Raw genomic sequence first — 16,291 nt, 5'->3', positions numbered from 1 at the left:
CCACCAATCCTCTGGAGAAAGGCGGGTCTCTTTGGGCGCTGTCACCAACAAGTACGAACAAGGGACTCGACAGGCGGGGCCACAAACCAATAGCAAGGGAGAAACCTCGAAGATGGACGAGGTAAGGAGCCATTAAAGAGCAAGCTCCTGAAGACAGGGGGCGGTACAGTGCGGACAGGCGTATGTATCCACCAATAAAATCTCGACACCCCATGACCCCGCCTTTTGACTCATAAACATCTAATCAGGTGAGTGATGGAGGCGGGTCAAAGTGAAACTTTAACCAGTACTGCGAAAATACGGGACTTGACTGGCAGGCAAGGAGGGGTTGACGGGAGCCTTAGGAAGGCCGCTATTGACCTTCGCCCCTCCCCCTGGACTTGGCTGGGGCTGGCTCTAGTGCCCCGCCTTCTATGACAAATTCGCCGGCGTAAAGGGAAATACCTCTTCTAGGGATCCGGAGCCTGGGAATTTAAGTAACCCTGACATCAGCGCTTCCTCCCTTTAGTGAGGTTTCAGGGGACAGGCGTGTTTGGGGTGGCCGGCGGGGGGTCTGAGATGTTTTTTGGTGGTGGAGTGAGACAATGGCAACTACAAGAAGTGGTAGCTTGGAGACGCTTTTTCAGAATCGTATGTAAATGTAAATAAAATAATCTTTGGAAAACTTTGCTGTTTGTGATATGAAACAGAAAGGAAAAAGGGCGTGCTTACTGGGAAATGCAGTGTCGAGAGGCAAATTCCCCGGGAGCCCTTTTCCTGCCGCTATGTATGTGCATGGGGGTGTGTGTGTGCGTGCGTGTGTGTATGGGGTGTGTGTGCATATATGGTGTGTATGTGGTGTGTTGTGTGTGTGTAGTATGTTGGCTGGGGGAAAGGAGGTTTGCTGGTGTGTGGAGAAAGTAGGAAGTATATAGACTTCAGTTTCCCCAGCCATAAATAGGAACGATAATAACCACTTTGTTCATCGTCAGCACTAGCCAAAATGGGGTGGGGTGGGTAGCCATGCACAGAGAGATTAGGAAAAGGGGTCCGAAATCAATGATCACATATACATATTCATATTCTGTTTCTCACCATTCTTTCAGTAAATAGGAAAGAGATGAACTATAAAACTAGGCATATTTTTTTAATGAACTACAAACTAAATTACAAATAATGTTAATAGCAAGAGCACTCAAGGACAAGGGTAACAGAAACAAATCATAAACAAAAAAAATGCTTTTTTTTTTTTTAAGCATTGTCATTACAAAACCCCAAGGTGCACGTGGCAACAAATCCACCCACTCTAACCAAAAAAAAAAAAAAAAAGCCAACCCTACTGTGGGATATAACCCGAAATATAAATATAATTGTTCATCCTTCTTTTAAAGAAATATTGTTGCCCATGCCCTCACTCAATCACAGCCCTAAAAAAGTGTCAGTACTCTCAAAATGATGCCTAAACCCTAACTTCCAACTCCTATGGGGTAGGAGGTGGACTTCAGAGGAAAACGGGATCAGGGATCCCTGGCAACTGAAGAACTAAGAATACTAAAAGGAAGAGAAAAATTCAAACATCTCTCACCTGCCTCATAAGGCCATGGTGAAGCAATAGATTGGAATGAAGCACAATCCCTGTCCCAGGGCCTCCCAGATTCCTCATGCCTGTAGAAGGGACAAACAAGGGGACTGGGGCCAATCATTTTTCTGCAGCCCCACCCGGGCTGAGTCTTGAGTCTCCCAGCCTATTAGGTGAGGCAGAACACTAACTAGGGTATAAACTGATTGGATCTATTTTTTCAACCGAATTCTTTAAAACAGACTCCTCCCAGTGGTTTTGTTTGACTTGGTTCTCAAAAGTTCCAACTTAGCCCCCTGCTATCATTTGGCCTTTACAAACATTGTGGCAACAGGAGGCTTGGGATCCTGGTCATCCCAAACACTGGAAATAATAATTATGGGGCATTCAGAGATTGGTACGGCAAATCTAACATGTAGGAAGGCTTTTTTTTTTCTTTCTTTCTTTTTTTTTTTTACAGCAACCCTCTTCAGCAGTAACTAAGAGAAGGGGGAAAGGGTGGTGGAGGCTAACTTAAGTGCATCTAATACTGAAACTTCCTTTCATTTTCACCGGTTCCTCCCTTTCACCCCTGTATTCCCAGAGTTGGCTGGCCAAGACTAGAAGGTGAGTGTTTAAGGCAAGATCAGAGGGCCCACCTGAGTCCAAATAGCCCAAGGCCAAGCCAAGTCAAGCCCACACTGGAGCAGAGGGTGAGATTACGGCTGGGGGCTTCGAGAAAGCTATCAGAGTCGAAGATGGGGTACTGGCTTGGTCACATCCTGGAAGAAAGGGTGAGCCAGGGCTGCCTTGGCCGAAATCCGCTTGTTAGGATCGTAGTGCAGCATTTGCTAGAGGGAGAGATGTATGTTGACTTCAATCATGTGATAGTGGACTAAATGGGCAGCAGGTGTTCCCAGAAATCAGGAAACCAGAACTCCTTCTACCCAAGGCAGAATTCTTACTTCCATCCTCCCATAGCTGAATCAGTGTGCCAACAGGGAGAGCAGGAACCAGGGAAACAAAATACTGAGGCCCAGATTTCAGGGTCTCATCCTTCCTTCATCCTGGAAAAGCCCTTCCCTGGGAGAAATGAATGAGGGAAAACAGGTGCCCACTCTCACCGATAACAAGCTCCGTCCATCTTCATCCAGGGGAGGTACAACTTTACTAAAATCTTGCCGGGCCCACTTGGGGAAACTTGGCTTGTAATCAGGCATAGAAGTAACTCCTGGCCACACCACCTCATCTGGGGTCCCCAGAGTCCGAAAGATTCGGAAAAGCTGGTCAATCTCAGAATCTCCAGGGAATAGGGCCCGGCGAGTCACCTGAAAATGGGGAAAGAGAAAATACTAAGACCTACGTTGACGTCAGTCAAAACTCTCCTCTATACAAAGGAGTTCCCACAGACAGTAGAAGGTCAGCAGGGCCCCATGACTCCCTCCCCAGGGCCTTTCATGGGGTCAGTCACACAGAACCTGAGACAATGAAGTCCCTTCATCTGTCTCCTCGCCCCCGCCTTCCTTCCCCTAACCATGGTTTTGCAGATCCCCAAAGCTGGGTGGGTCTGGGAGGGGCTGAATGTCTGCAATGCCACTGACATGTAGCAAAGGGATCCCAAGCCACTCACGGGGTATGGGGTAGACACTGCAGTCATCCCCCAACCTTGTGATGCAGCCACTTCTAGATAGGAGTACAGCGGGCAGAGGCTCTGTCTTCCATTTCTTCTGTGTTCCCCACAGTACCTAGCATGGTGCTGCCTACCCACTAGGTGCTTAACAAATATTTTTGGATGAATTGAGAGAGGAATATGGACAATTGTAAGGTAATGCACTGGGGGATAAATGCACATTACATATGTACAGGCTAATGGTCTTTAAGCTGTTGGTCACAACCCAGATAAAAGACAATAAAACATATTGCTGATTTGAAGCCTCAGCCTACTGCACTGCACTGTTGTATTAAAGGAGATAGGAGCGTCTACATAAAGCCAGGTCTCAAGGATCCTTCAATCTGAAAAGCCAGAGGTTGAAGGGGGACATGATCTAAATCTTTTTTTTTTTGAGATGGAATCTCGTTCTGTCGCCCAGGCTGGAGTGCAGTGGTGCAATCTCGGCTCACTGCAACCTCCATCTCCTGGGTTCAAGCGATTCTCCTGCCTTGGCCTCCCAAGTAGCTGGGATTACAGGTGTGTGCCACCACACCTGGCTAATTTTTGTATTTTTAGTACAGATGGAGTTTCACCATTTTGGCCAGGCTGGTCTCGAACTCCTGACCTCAGGTGATCCACCTATACCTCAGCTTCCCAAAGTGCTGGGACTACAGGTGTGAGCCACTGCACTCTGCCTAAATCTGCAATTTAAATGAAGGGTTTGGATAAAGTGACCACAATTGTCTTCACTACATTGCTGGCACCACACAACAAGGTCTACAAGCCTTGAAATGAAGGCCTGAAATAAAAGAGGCACTAAATGGAACATTCTCCCAAATATATGCAGACTCAGCTAAAACAGCTGCAGAAATGCTTTGTGTCATTTCAGGGATAAGAGAAGTATACTAGGTATTAAGGCTGTTTGAGGATATCCTAACATTGTGGTTGATATTGGGGCAACAGTTGCATCCTTTCCCACCATTCCCCTTGGTGCTACTTTAGAGACAGAACCCTGTGATAGAAGGGCCATAGGTCTGGGCCAAGAAACAGTTGTTGTTCTTGAATGTGGGGAGGAGGCGGCTGGGTGGAACTTGGGCAAGCCTCCATACCATCTCAGCAAAGATGCAGCCCAGGCTCCAGATGTCCACGGCTGTGGAGTAGTATTTGCAGCCCAGGAGGATTTCAGGAGCTCGGTACCACAGGGTCACCACCTGAGGGACAGGAATAGGGAGGGGTGGAGTGGTTTATAGGGTATGGAGATTCCCACATCTCAGTTCCTCAACACTACTCTGCTAACTCATGGCCTCTTAACAAGCAGTTTCCTTCCCTCCATCTTTCCCCTCTCACTGATTTCCAGTCCATAGTTCTGGAGACCATATTTTCTGAACCCCCAGTTTGAGATCTTCCTGGAAAAACTTGAGACAAATGGTCATAATTTGATTTCAAAATTTTTTCTTTTTGTAGATTTGTAGAGATGGGGTCTCGCTATGTTGCCCATGATGGTCTCGAACTCCTGGGCTCAAGTGATCCTCCCACTTCAGCCTCCCAAAGTAGTGGTATTACAGGCGTGAGCCCAGTTAGCAACACAGTATGAATTCCATGCATGCCCTAAGACTCTTTAAGATGTCAAGAGATGGGCCGGGCGCGGTGGCTCAAGCCTGTAATCCCAGCACTTTGGGAGGCCGAGACGGGCGGATCACGAGGTCAGGAGATCGAGACCATCCTGGCTAATACGGTGAAACCCCGTCTCTACTAAAAAATACAAAAAACTAGCCGGGCGACGAGGCAGGCGCCTGTAGTCCCAGCTACTCGGGAGGCTGAGACAGGAGAATGCCCTGAACCCGGGAGGCGGAGCTTGCAGTGAGCTGAGATCCGGCCACTGCACTCCAGCCTGGGTGGCAGAGCAAGACTCCGTCTCAAAAAAAAAAAAAAAAGATGTCAAGAGATTATTTCTACCTAGTAAGAAACTATTAGCCAGATATTTTTAGTAAATTTGTGAATACCCTAGTTAACACCTCTTGGGAAGCTCAGAGAAGAAAGGCATAAAGGGACTCACCTCATGGGTGTAAGTACGAACAGGGACTCCAAAAGCTCTGGCTAGTCCAAAGTCTGCTAGCTTGATGGCCCCCTCTGTGTTAATAAGCAGATTCTGAGGCTTAAGGTCTCGGTGGAGGACCCGATGAGAATGGCAGAAAGCTAGGCCCTGGAGCAGCTGGAACAGATAGCTCTGACAAAGAAGAAAGAGAGGACTGTGTTTCTCCATCACAGTGAGCAGACTGGGTTTGCTCTGTGCCCCCAAAACTCTACTAAAGCCTTTACTATGTTGGATTATAGTTACATATTTACAAGCTATTTCTCCCAATGGACTGTCAGCCCAGAGAGGATAAGGACCAAGTCTTACTCAATTTTGCTTCCCTTTTCTATATGCTGTGCATTGAACAAATGTTTGTTAATAAAGTAGCTCTGGGAGTGAAGAATCCAGCCCTAAAATAGACAATAGAGACTTACTAGCTAGTTCTTCCACCAAACAGAAGGGCTTTTTGGAGGAATTTACCAAGTGCTCTCAAATCCCATTTATCTGAGTTTCATCTGACCTCCCACCTGAGTTGCTAGGTTGACTCACTAGAGTTTCAACTTTGATTGTTCAGTCCAACCCTAGGGTTAATGAATATAATGAGCAGGGAAGGAGACACAAAAAGAAGGGGAGTGTGTGTGTGTAGGAGATGAGGGCTCAGAAGGAGGCCGAGATCATAAAATATCAACCTGAGTTGCCTGCCACCAGTCCCCCAAGACATGCCCATGATGGGAGGAGCTGATAAGAAGCATTACCTTGATGAGGGGAAGAGGAATGCCAGTGAGAGCAGAGGCATCCATGAATTTCTTGAGATCTTGGTGCAGAAATTCAAAAACCAGGTAGAGTTTATTTTCTGTGTGAATGACATCCAGCAGCCTAGAGGAGTAAAGTTTGAGGAAATGGAGGTGCGAGAGAGAGAAAAGCCCACACTGTACAGACAACTCATCCTCCTTTCCAGCTGGATTGCCTCTCAGACACATACTCACTTGACAATATTAGGATGGTTAAGTTCCTTAAGCAGAGAGATCTCTCGGATGGCAGTACTGGGCACACCCTCAGTCTCACTTGGAGAGGTTGGGAAAGCAGAGACGGGAATATGGTTACAAATATTTCTTTTTCCTCCACCTAGTCATTTCTTTCCCCCAAGGAGACACCACCCAGCACCCCCTAGGAAAGTCAGAGAAAAGAAAGGGTGCTGGAAAGAGCTAATTCTTGGGTAGTCAGGGTATGGCTTTTGCACATATTAAGGTCATTATCTCCTCTTTTCCCAGGGGTAGGTAAGTAAAGCCGTCTGGTGAAGGTGAAGCAGGGAGGCTGTAATGGGGGAAAAAAAAATGCAGGAGTAGCCCCCAGTCTCCCCAGAGGGGCCAGTGAGGTTCAACTGCCATTCTTTGGAAAGAGGAGATAATTCTAAGGTGAGGGTGGGGCAGTGAGGAGAGCTCTTCATTCAGAAAGGCGCTCCTCGCCGGTTCCCACATAACTTCACTCCATGGAGAGTCTTGGACCTCATCTCAGAGGCCTCCTTTCTCTCCCCGAGTCTCTGTGTTCGCACATTTGGGGGCACGATCCGGCTCAGTTTGGGAAGAAAGTTTTCCATGGATTCCACACCACCCTATACTCTCCCCAGGGAGTATAAGTATATACTCCACCTTCTACTGGCCCCCAACCCACCTCTCCACTTCTAAAGAAGTCCTTCCCTGTTGTCTTCCGGTCCCTGGACGGCTACCCGCCCGTGGGGGATTGGCGGGGGGGACAGTCAAGGAGGTCCCCAGTTAGGAGTCCCGGGTACAGAGGCCACTCACGTGTCCAGGCGGATTTTCTTAAGCGCCACCACTTCTCCCGTCAACTTGTTTCTGGCTTTGTACACAACTCCGTACGTGCCCTCTCCGATCTTTTCCACCTTTTGGAAGTTCTCCATGAAGAGCCAGCAAGTCGGGTCAGCCCGGCCCTGGAGCGGGGGCCTGGGAACCCTGCAGAAGGCGGACCCTGGCTCTCGGGGGCCGAGGAGGGGGAAACAGGGCCCAGTATGGTGCCCCGGGGTCGGGATGGAACGCAGTATACCTCTCGCTCTTGTCAATTTGGCCAACTTGAAACAATGTTGCCGCCTCCCCCCGAGTTCCCGACCGCCACCAGAAGCCCCGCCCCTGCTTCCCGCGTTTCCCTGGCTCCGCCCCCAGGCCTTTCTATTGGTCAACGTCAGAGCCGGGGGGCGAGTGCAGCGCTCCTCCCCGCAAATGACCCCGCCCCAGGCAAGTTTGGTTCTTCGGGGGCTAGACAAATTTCTTCCTTGGTGGGGCGGCTGAACAGTCTTCCTAAGTACCTACTTTGGGTCCAAGTTTCCTACCTGTGTCTCCAGTCTGTAGGGATTTCTTGATTTCTAACTCACTATTTTCACCACTCCTGGGGAAAATATGTATCGACCTAAGGTTAAATTCCACCTGGCCCAGGAGCCTCCTTTGAAAAGCAGGAAACCAGGAATCTCGTTGTAAAGAATTCCTGGACCTCAGAGGAGTTGTTGTTGCCTCTGCCTCATAGCCTACCCCGACGCTGTCTCTGTTTTGGGATGCAGGGTTCTGTTTCTGTTTTTTTGAGAAGTTCCTGGTTTAATTCACTCTCCCATGATGAACTGTTGTGTCTGGTATGTGTTATGCAGCTGCCTTTCAGTCAGCCCTTGCCCGGGAGTATATGAGAGTGACCCAGTGAAACCAGAAACTGCCATTGAGTAGCAGGATGGGAAAGCAATGTCTAGGGACCAGGATCCCTTTGTCAGTTTTTCCTTTTTCCTCTTCTCCGGCCCCTCCCAGGCCTTCTCTGAGGGAGAAGAGGAAGGGCTATGCAAATGAGCACCCTTTTCTTATATAGGGGCCTATCCCAGTCCCCCCAGTGCCTTTGGTTGCTGGAGGGAAGAACACAATGGATCTGGTGCTAAAAAGATGCCTTCTTCATTTGGCTGTGATAGGTGCTTTGCTGGCTGTGGGGGCTACAAAAGGTATGTGTGGATATGTGGACATGAGCAGGTGTGAACTTGGGGATGAATTCCCCCTGCTCTGGTTTCTCTCCTCCTAATGGGAGATAGCGGCAATATTTCAGGCGTCTCCCACTCATTTGATTTAGTGAGAATGTGGGCACCTGGGCTCCCTCCCTACATGGAGTTTTGGGATTGAGCCTGAAAATAATCTCATATGCTTGGAGGGGTGGAAGAATAGAAGGTTTCTGTGGCACTGATTCTGAGGCTTCCTTGGCAGTGAGCTGGAACAGGGGCTCCAAAGGGGTGAAATGTGCGGGAGACTCTTTTAAGAAATGTCTCTTGGGGTAGGATATTTAAAGTGGGGAGTCAGAGAATGTAGTATTGGGTAAGAAGACTAAGGAGATACAATCCTCTCCCCTTGGGATGGGTACGGGTGAACACAGCCCAGACCTTTTGTTCTGGGGCTGGGAGAGATAGGCAGAGGGGTCTCAGCTGAGCATCACATGAAAGGGCTCTGGGGGATTGGGCCTCGTGACAGGAGTAAGGGGAGGGGCTGAGGTGGTGAGAGGGTCTGGAATGTCCCGTACTGCTCTGAGGAGAGTTGGAAGTGGAGAAAGAATGGGGTATCTTATGACTTCTCTTGCTCTAGTGGTGGGATGCTCAATGAGATGATTCCAGATCCTCCCCCAGCAGAATCAACTAGGGTTACAGCACACATTAGAAAGGGGATGAGGCCGGGCATGGTGGCTCACACCTGTAATCCCAGCACTTTGGGAGGCCGAAGTGGGTGGATCACAAGGTCAGGAGTTCGAGACCAGCTTCACCAATATGGTGAAACCCTGTCTCTACTAAAAGTACAAAAATTAGCTGGGCATGGTGGCGCATGCCTGTAGTTCCAGCTACTTGGTAGGCTGTGGCAGGAGAATCACTGGAACCCGGAAGGCGGAGGTTGCAGTGAGCCAAGATCACGCTACTGTACTCCAGCCTGAGTGACACAGCGAGTCTCCGTCTCGAAAAAAAAAAAAGAAAAGAAAGGGGATGAGGCCTGGCACAGTAACTCATGCCTGTAATCCTAGCACTTTGGGAGACTGAGGTGGGTGGATCACTTGAGGTCAGACCAGCCTGGCCAATACGGCGAAACCCCATCTCTACTAAAAATACAAAAATTAGGTGGGCATGGTGGTGCGCCCCTATAATCCCAGCTACTTGGGAGGCTGAGGCACGAGAATCACTTGAACCTGGGAGGCAGAGGTTGAAGTGAGCTGAGATCACACCACTGCATTCCAGCCTGGGCAAAAGAGCAAGACTCTGTCTGAAAAAAATAAAAAAAGAAAAGAAAGGAGATGAGGAGGCTCACACCTGTAATCCTAGCACTTTGGGAGGCTGTGGCCATAGGATTGCTTGAGCCCAGGAGTTCAAGACTAGCCTGAGCAACATAGTGAGACCCTGTCTCTACAAAAAGTAAAAAAATTATTCAGGCCTAGGCCGGGCACGGTGGCTCATGCCTGTAATCCAGCACTTTGGAAGGCCAAGGCAGGTGGATCACCTGAAGTCGGGAGTTTGAGACCAGCCCGATCAACATAGAGAAACCCAGTCTCTACTAAAAATACAAAATTAGCTGGGTGTGGTGGCGCATGCCTGTAATCCCAGCCACTCAGGAGGCTGAGGCAGGAGAATCACTTGAACCCAGCAGGCGGAGGTTGCAGTAAACCGAGATCGCGCCATTGCACTCCAGCCTTCCAGCCTGGGCAACAAGAGCGAAACTCTGTCTCAAAAAGAAAAAAAAAAATTATCTGGGCCTGGTGGTGAGCACCTGTGGTCCTAGTTACTTGGGAAGCTAATCAGGAAGATGGCTTCAGCCCAGGAGTTTGAGGGTGCAGTGAGTGATGAATGTGCCACTGCACACAGGGTGAGTGAGCAAAACCCTGTATCAAAAGGAAAGGAAAAGGAAAAGGAAAGGGGAAAGAAAAGGGGAAAGGGAAGGAAGTTTCTGCAGGAAAGGGAAAAATGGGGTGAGGGTAGTTTTTGCTGTGCTGAAATATATACAGATAGGAGGGGAGGGGAGAGAGGTTTCTGCAGGAAAGGGGAAAATGGGGTGAAAGTAGTTTCTGCTGTGCTGAAATATATGCATTATATCCCAGCCCCGCTTTCTCCCTAGATGCTTAGTCTCACAGATTTCTAGGAAGTTCTCCTTGATCTGACTTTCCTTACTGTGCTGCAGTTTCAAGTCTTTTTCTTTTACTACATTCCTTAATGTATCCTGGAAAGAGTCTGTTCACACCCACCCACCTAAGGCTCTTAAAAAAAGATTGTGCTTATAGTTTGGATCCTGATTTTAAAAATCATAAGACATTTTTCTAGATAGTCATGAAATTTTATATGGACTGAGTTTGATAATTTTGTCTAGCATGAAATGACATTGTACTTATGCAAGAAAATACTCATATTTTTTAAATTTGTAGGGTTAAAATAATACGATGTTTGGGATTTGCTTTTACATACTTTAGCCAAAACAAAAACAACAACTAGTAAGGATAAACAAAGCAAATGTGGCAAGGTGTTGATAGTTGTTGGACCTGGGTAGGGCAGATGGAGACCCAGCATATCCTTTTCTTCTCAGACCTCTCTTGGTCAGTTACAATAATTTTGTCTACCCTGTCCCCATGCCCCATCTCTGCCAGCCTCTAATCCATCCTCCTCACTGCTTGCCATCATGATCTTTCTAAAACACAAATTTGATCATGTTCAAAAGGAAATTTTTTTTTTTGAGATGGAGTCTCACTCTCAAAGTTCATTTTTTAGAAATGAACTCATTTATTCGGCTGGGCGTAGTGGTTCACGCCTGTAATCCCAGCACTTTGGGAGGCTGAGATGGGCGGATCACGAGGTCAAGAGATCAAGACCATCCTGACCAACATGGTAAAACTCTGTTTCTACTAAAAATACAAAAATTAGCCGGGTGTGGTGGTGTGTGCCTGTAGTTCCAGCTACTCGGGAGGCTAAGGCAGGAGAATCGCTTGAATCCGGGAGGTGGAGGTTGTAGTGAGCCGAGATTGCCCCAATGTACTCCAGCCTGGTGATAGAGTAAGACTCCATCTCAAAACAAAACAAAACAAAACAAAACAAAACCCTTATTTATTATTATTATTATTATTATTATTATTATTATTTGAGATGATGTCTTGTTCTACCCCTAGGCTGGAATGCAGTGGCGTGATCTTGGCTCATTACAGCCTCCGCTTTCTAGGTTCAAGCAATTCTCGTTCCTCAGCCTCCCAAGTAGCTGGGACTGCAGGCACCCACCACCACACCCGACTAATTTTTGTATTTTTAGTTTTGCCATGTTTCATGGTTTCGCCATGTTGGCCAGGCTTGTCTCGAACTCCTGACCTCAAGTGATCCGTCTGCTTTGGCCTCCCAAAGTGCTGGGATTATAGGTGTGAGCCACCGTGCCTGACCTGTTTTGTTTTAAATCAAGCATAATTCACATACCATAAAATTTACTTTTAGCCAGGCACTGTGACTCACGCCTATAATCCCAGCACTTTGAGAGGCCAAGGCAGGTGGATCACAAGGTCAGGAGTTCAAGACCAGCCTGGCCAAGTGAAACCCTGTCTCTACTAAAAATACAAAAATTAGTTGGGCGTGGTGGCGGGCACCTGTAGTTCCAGCTACCAAGAAGGCTGAGGCAGGAGAATTTCTTGAACCTGGGAGGCAGAGGTTGCAATGAGCTGAGATCGCGCTATTGCACTCCAGCCTGGGCAACAAGAGTGAAACTCCATCTCAAAAAAAAAAAAAAAAGCCGGGCACGGTGGCTCAAGCCTGTAATCCCAGCACTTTGGGAGGCTGAGACGGGCGGATCACGAGGTCAGGAGATCGAGACCATCCTGGCTAACACGGTGAAACCCCGTCTCTACTAAAAAATAATAATAATAAAAAAAACTAGCGGGGCATGGTGGCCAGCGCCTATAGTCCCAGCTACTCGGGAGGCTGAGGCAGGAGAATGGCCTAAACCCAGGAGGCAGAGCTTGCAGTGAGCTGAGATCCGGCCACTGCACTCCAGCCTGGGTGACAGAGCAAGACTCCATCTCAAAAAAAAAAAAAAGGAAAAAAAGCACTTCGAATGTGAGAATGAATTGGGTGACATGAATAGAGTATTATCCCTGAGAAGGGACTGAAAGGATCCTAGGGCTCTTCATGGCACATTCCTTTTAGGACCCAGAAACCAGGATTGGCTTGGTGTCTCAAGGCAACTCAGAACCAAAGCCTGGAACAGGCAGCTGTATCCAGAGTGGACAGAAGCCCAGAGACTTGACTGCTGGAGAGGTAAGAACTTGGAAGTTCCATGGGAGGGCATGGTAGGAATGGGATGAGGAGAAAAGCAAGATGACCTGCATTGAGTGTAGCTTGGGAAGAAAAGGAGGGGAAACATATACAGGGAGGGGGAAGCCCAGGAGTCCCAGCTAATGTAGCTTTCCTTCCCAGGTGGTCAAGTGTCTCTCAAGGTCAGTAATGATGGGCCTACATTGATTGGTGCAAATGCCTCCTTCTCTATTGCCTTGAACTTCCCTGGAAGCCAAAAGGTATTGCCAGATGGGCAGGTTATCTGGATCAACAATACCATCATCAATGGTGAGTACTTCTCTATTCTAGGTCCTTATTCCTAGGGCTCAGGTTCCCTGGTATGCCCAGTGAGCTCAGGGAATGCCCCTTCCTCCTCTACTTTTTTGTTTTTGTTTTTGTTTTTGAGACGGAGTCTCGCTCTGTCACCCAGATTGGAGTGCAGTGGTGCGATCTGGGCTCACTGCAAGCTCCACCTCCCAGGTTCACGCCATTCTCCTGCCTCAGCCTCCCGAGTAGCTGGGACTACAGGCACCCACCACCACGCCCGGCTACTTTTTTTTGTATTTTTATAGAGACGGGGTTTCACTGTATTAGCCACGATGGTCTTGATCTCCTGACCTTGTGATCCACCCGCCTCGGCCTCCCAAAGTGCTGGGATTACAGGTGTGAGCCACCACGCCCAGCCTCCTCCTCTACTTTTTAAAACAAGTTATATATGTAATACATACTCATTGTAGTTAAAATTTAAAAACACAGAGAAGGCTGGGTGTGGTGGTTCACACCTGTAATCCCAGCACTTCGGGAGGCCAAGGCAGGCAGATCAAGAGGTCAGGAGATTGAGACCATCCTGGCTAACATGGTGAAACCCCATCTCTACTAAAAATACAAAAAAAAAACTAGCCAGGCATGGTGGCAGACGCCTGTAGTCCCAGCTATTGGGGAGGCTGAGGCAGGAGAATGGTGTGAACCCAGGAGGCGGAGCTTGTGGTGAGCCGAGGTTGCACTGCTGCACTCCAGCCTGGGCGACAGAGCAAGACTCCATCTCAAAAAAAAAAAAAAAAAAAAAAACACACAAAAACAGAGAAAGCAAAAAGAAAAGAAAATTACAGCTGTAGTCCCTGCTACTCAGGAGTCTCAGGTGGGAGGATCATGAGCCTGGGAGGTCGAAACTGCATGATCACGCCACTGCACTTCAGCCTGGGTGACAGAGTGAGACCCTGTCTCAAAAAGCAAAAAGAAAAGAAAATTACAGTCCCTAAAGTGGAGGACAGCAGAATTTAGGGGACCTAGAAGTTGAACAGACCTATATTTAAACTTGTCCTTGATATGTGACCTTGGGCAAGTCACTTGTTTTATGTTTCCCCCCCTTTTTTTTGTTCTTTGAGACAGAGTCTGGCTGTGTCGCTCAGGCTAGAGTGCAGTGGCATGATCTCAGCTCACTGCAACCTCCGCCTACTGGGTTCAAGTGATCCTCCCTCCTCAGTCTCCTGAGTAGCTGGGGGTAGCCTCCTGAGTAGCTGGTACAGGCGCATGCCACCATGCCCGGCTAATTCTTTTGTATTTTTAGTAGAGACGGGGTTTCACCATGTTACCCAGGCTGGTCTCAAACTCCTGAACTGAAGTGCTCTGCCCACCTCATTGTGTTTCCATTTCTGAAGAAAAAAGGATTGTTGTAAGGATTAGAATGTGATAATATGTGTAAAGTATTTAATGTAGTGTCTGCTGCAGCCTACAGTAAAGGCTACATAAATGTTATCCAGTGCTGTTATTTATTTATGTATTTATTTTTGAGACAGAGTCTCGCTCTGTTCCTCAGGCTGAAGTGCAGTGGTGCAATCTTGGCTCACTGCAGCCTTTACCTCCCAGGTTCCACTGATTCTCCTGCCTCAGCCTCCTGGGTAGCTGGGATTACAGGCTCCCACCAGCACGCCTGGCTAATTTTTGTATTTTTAGTAGAGACAGGGTTTTCCCATGTTGGCTGGTCTGGAACTCCTGACCTCAGTTGATTTAACTGCTTCAGCCTCCCAAAGTGCTAGGATTACAGGCATGAGCCATTGCGCCTAGCCCCCTAGTGCTGTTATTTTTATTCCACTAGCTAGAGCAAATCACTCTAAATATTTTTATATGTGGCTATGTATATACATATATACACATATACATATATCTTCTTTTTGTTTTCTTTCTTTCTTCTTATTTTATTTATTTATTTTAGAGTCAGGGACCTTCTCTCTCTCCCAGGCTGGAGTACAGTGGTGCAATCATAGCTAATTGCAGCCTCAACCTCCTGGGCTCAAGTGATCCTCCTTCCTCAGCCCCTGGAGTAGCTGGAACTACAGGTGCATTCCACCACACCTGGCTACTTTTTAAAAAGTGTATTTTGTAGAGACAGGGTCTCGCTATGTTGATCAGGCTGGTCTTGAATTACTTGCCTCAAGCAATCCTCCCACCTCAGCTTCCCAAAGTGCTGGGTTTACAGCCATGAGACACCACACCTGGCCAATTAAATTATAGCTTCCGGCCAGGCACAGTGGCGCATGCCTACAAACCCAGCACTTCAGGAGGCTGAGGCGGGAGAATTGCTTAAGCCCAGGAGTTCAAGACCAGCCCTGGCAACATAGCAAGACCATGTCTCTACAACAAAATAAAATTAGCTGGGTATGGTGGTGCATACCTGTAGTCCCAGCTACTCGGGAGGATTGCTTGACTCTGGGAGGTTGACACTGCAGTGAGCTGTGATCACACCACTGCACTCCAGCCTGGGCATCAGAGGAAGACCCTGTCTCCAAAAGAAAAACGTAGTTTCCACACCCTCAGCCCCCAACTGCCACCTCAAATGGTTATACCATGGAGAATGTACTTTCTAGCAAGGGAATATTCCCAGAGCCCCTCTCTGATACCCTGGGAACAATTTTAGGGGTTTTGGTATATAAAAAAGAATGCCAGGGTTTGAGAGTGACTCTGTATTTACCTTTCAGGGAGCCAGGTGTGGGGAGGACAGCCAGTGTATCCCCAGGAAACTGACGATGCCTGCATCTTCCCTGATGGTGGACCTTGCCCATCTGGCCCTTGGTCTCAGAAGAGAAGCTTTGTTTATGTCTGGAAGACCTGGGGTGAGGGACTCCCTTCTCAGCCTGTCATCTACACTTGTGTTTACTTCTTTGTACCTGATCACCTTTCTTTTGCCCGCCCCTTCCACCTTAACTTCTGTGATTTTCTCTAATCTTCATTTTCCTCTTAGATCTTTTCTCTTCCATAGCACCTAGCCCCCTTGAACTCTATCATAATTCTTTCTGGCAGCTTTTCCTCAATTGTAGTCCTACCCCATGGAATGCCTCATTAGGACCCCTTCCCTGTCCCCCCATATCACAGCCTTCCAAACACCCTCAGAAGTAATCATACCTCCTGACCTCCGATCTCCATTGCCCTGTTTCTAAGCCTGTCCCTCAGTCCCCTTTGACCAGTAATCTCTTTGTCCTTTCTTTTCATTCCAAAAACTTCAGGCCAATACTGGCAAGTTCTAGGGGGCCCAGTGTCTGGGCTGAGCATTGGAACAGGCAGAGCAATGCTGGGCACACACACCATGGAAGTGACTGTTTACCATCGCCGGGGATCCCGGAGCTATGTGCCTCTTGCTCATTCCAGCTCGGCCTTCACCATTACTGGTACGGGTTTAGGAAGGGGCAAGGCCAGTCATAGGGCAAGAGAAGGCAGGGAGGC

At 48.1% G+C, this 16,291-nt stretch overlaps 2 protein-coding genes across 3 annotated transcripts in view; one reads left to right on the top strand and one right to left on the bottom strand.

The window, feature by feature from the left end:
- Positions 1-1,100: 1,100 nt before the first annotated feature.
- On the bottom strand, positions 1,101-9,083 carry CDK2 (cyclin dependent kinase 2). Its single transcript, XM_023210836.2, has 7 exons — positions 7,065-9,083; positions 6,249-6,326; positions 6,018-6,138; positions 5,245-5,415; positions 4,298-4,399; positions 2,662-2,865; positions 1,101-2,388 (listed from the first exon to the last, which is right to left on the bottom strand). The coding sequence occupies exons 1-7, from the start codon at positions 7,178-7,180 to the stop codon at positions 2,284-2,286; spliced, it is 897 nt and encodes a 298-aa protein (XP_023066604.1). The 5' UTR covers positions 7,181-9,083; the 3' UTR covers positions 1,101-2,283.
- Positions 8,046-16,291, top strand: part of PMEL (premelanosome protein) — a 12,022-nt gene continuing 3,776 nt past the window's right edge. The window contains exons 1-5 of one of the 2 annotated variants that reach the window (XM_023210838.2): positions 8,046-8,251; positions 12,446-12,556; positions 12,716-12,862; positions 15,550-15,684; positions 16,075-16,236. In XM_023210838.2, coding sequence (XP_023066606.1) covers positions 8,176-8,251; positions 12,446-12,556; positions 12,716-12,862; positions 15,550-15,684; positions 16,075-16,236 — 631 coding nt within the window. In that variant the 5' untranslated portion in view covers positions 8,046-8,175. The remainder of the gene's footprint in view (positions 8,252-12,445; positions 12,557-12,715; positions 12,863-15,549; positions 15,685-16,074; positions 16,237-16,291) is intronic. The other variant, XM_023210837.1, reaches the window with a different exon arrangement.

The sequence above is a fragment of the Piliocolobus tephrosceles genome, chromosome 10 (assembly GCF_002776525.5).
Source record: "Piliocolobus tephrosceles isolate RC106 chromosome 10, ASM277652v3, whole genome shotgun sequence".
NCBI classification, from domain to species: Eukaryota; Metazoa; Chordata; class Mammalia; order Primates; family Cercopithecidae; genus Piliocolobus; species Piliocolobus tephrosceles.
Note: the sequence above shows the minus strand (reverse complement) of the source record. Positions and strands in the feature narration are given on the sequence as shown.

Excerpts from the sequence above, each read along its gene's own strand:
- CDK2 (XM_023210836.2), bottom strand. The coding sequence starts at position 7,180 with ATGGAGAACTTCCAAAAGGTGGAAAAGATCGGAGAGGGCACGTACGGA. Across the intron at positions 6,139-6,248 it reads AACCATCCTAATATTGTCAA|GCTGCTGGATGTCATTCACA; the intron begins GTGAGTATGTGT and ends TTACTCCTCTAG. Across the intron at positions 2,389-2,661 it reads ATGGACGGAGCTTGTTATCG|CAAATGCTGCACTACGATCC; the intron begins GTGAGAGTGGGC and ends CTCTCCCTCTAG.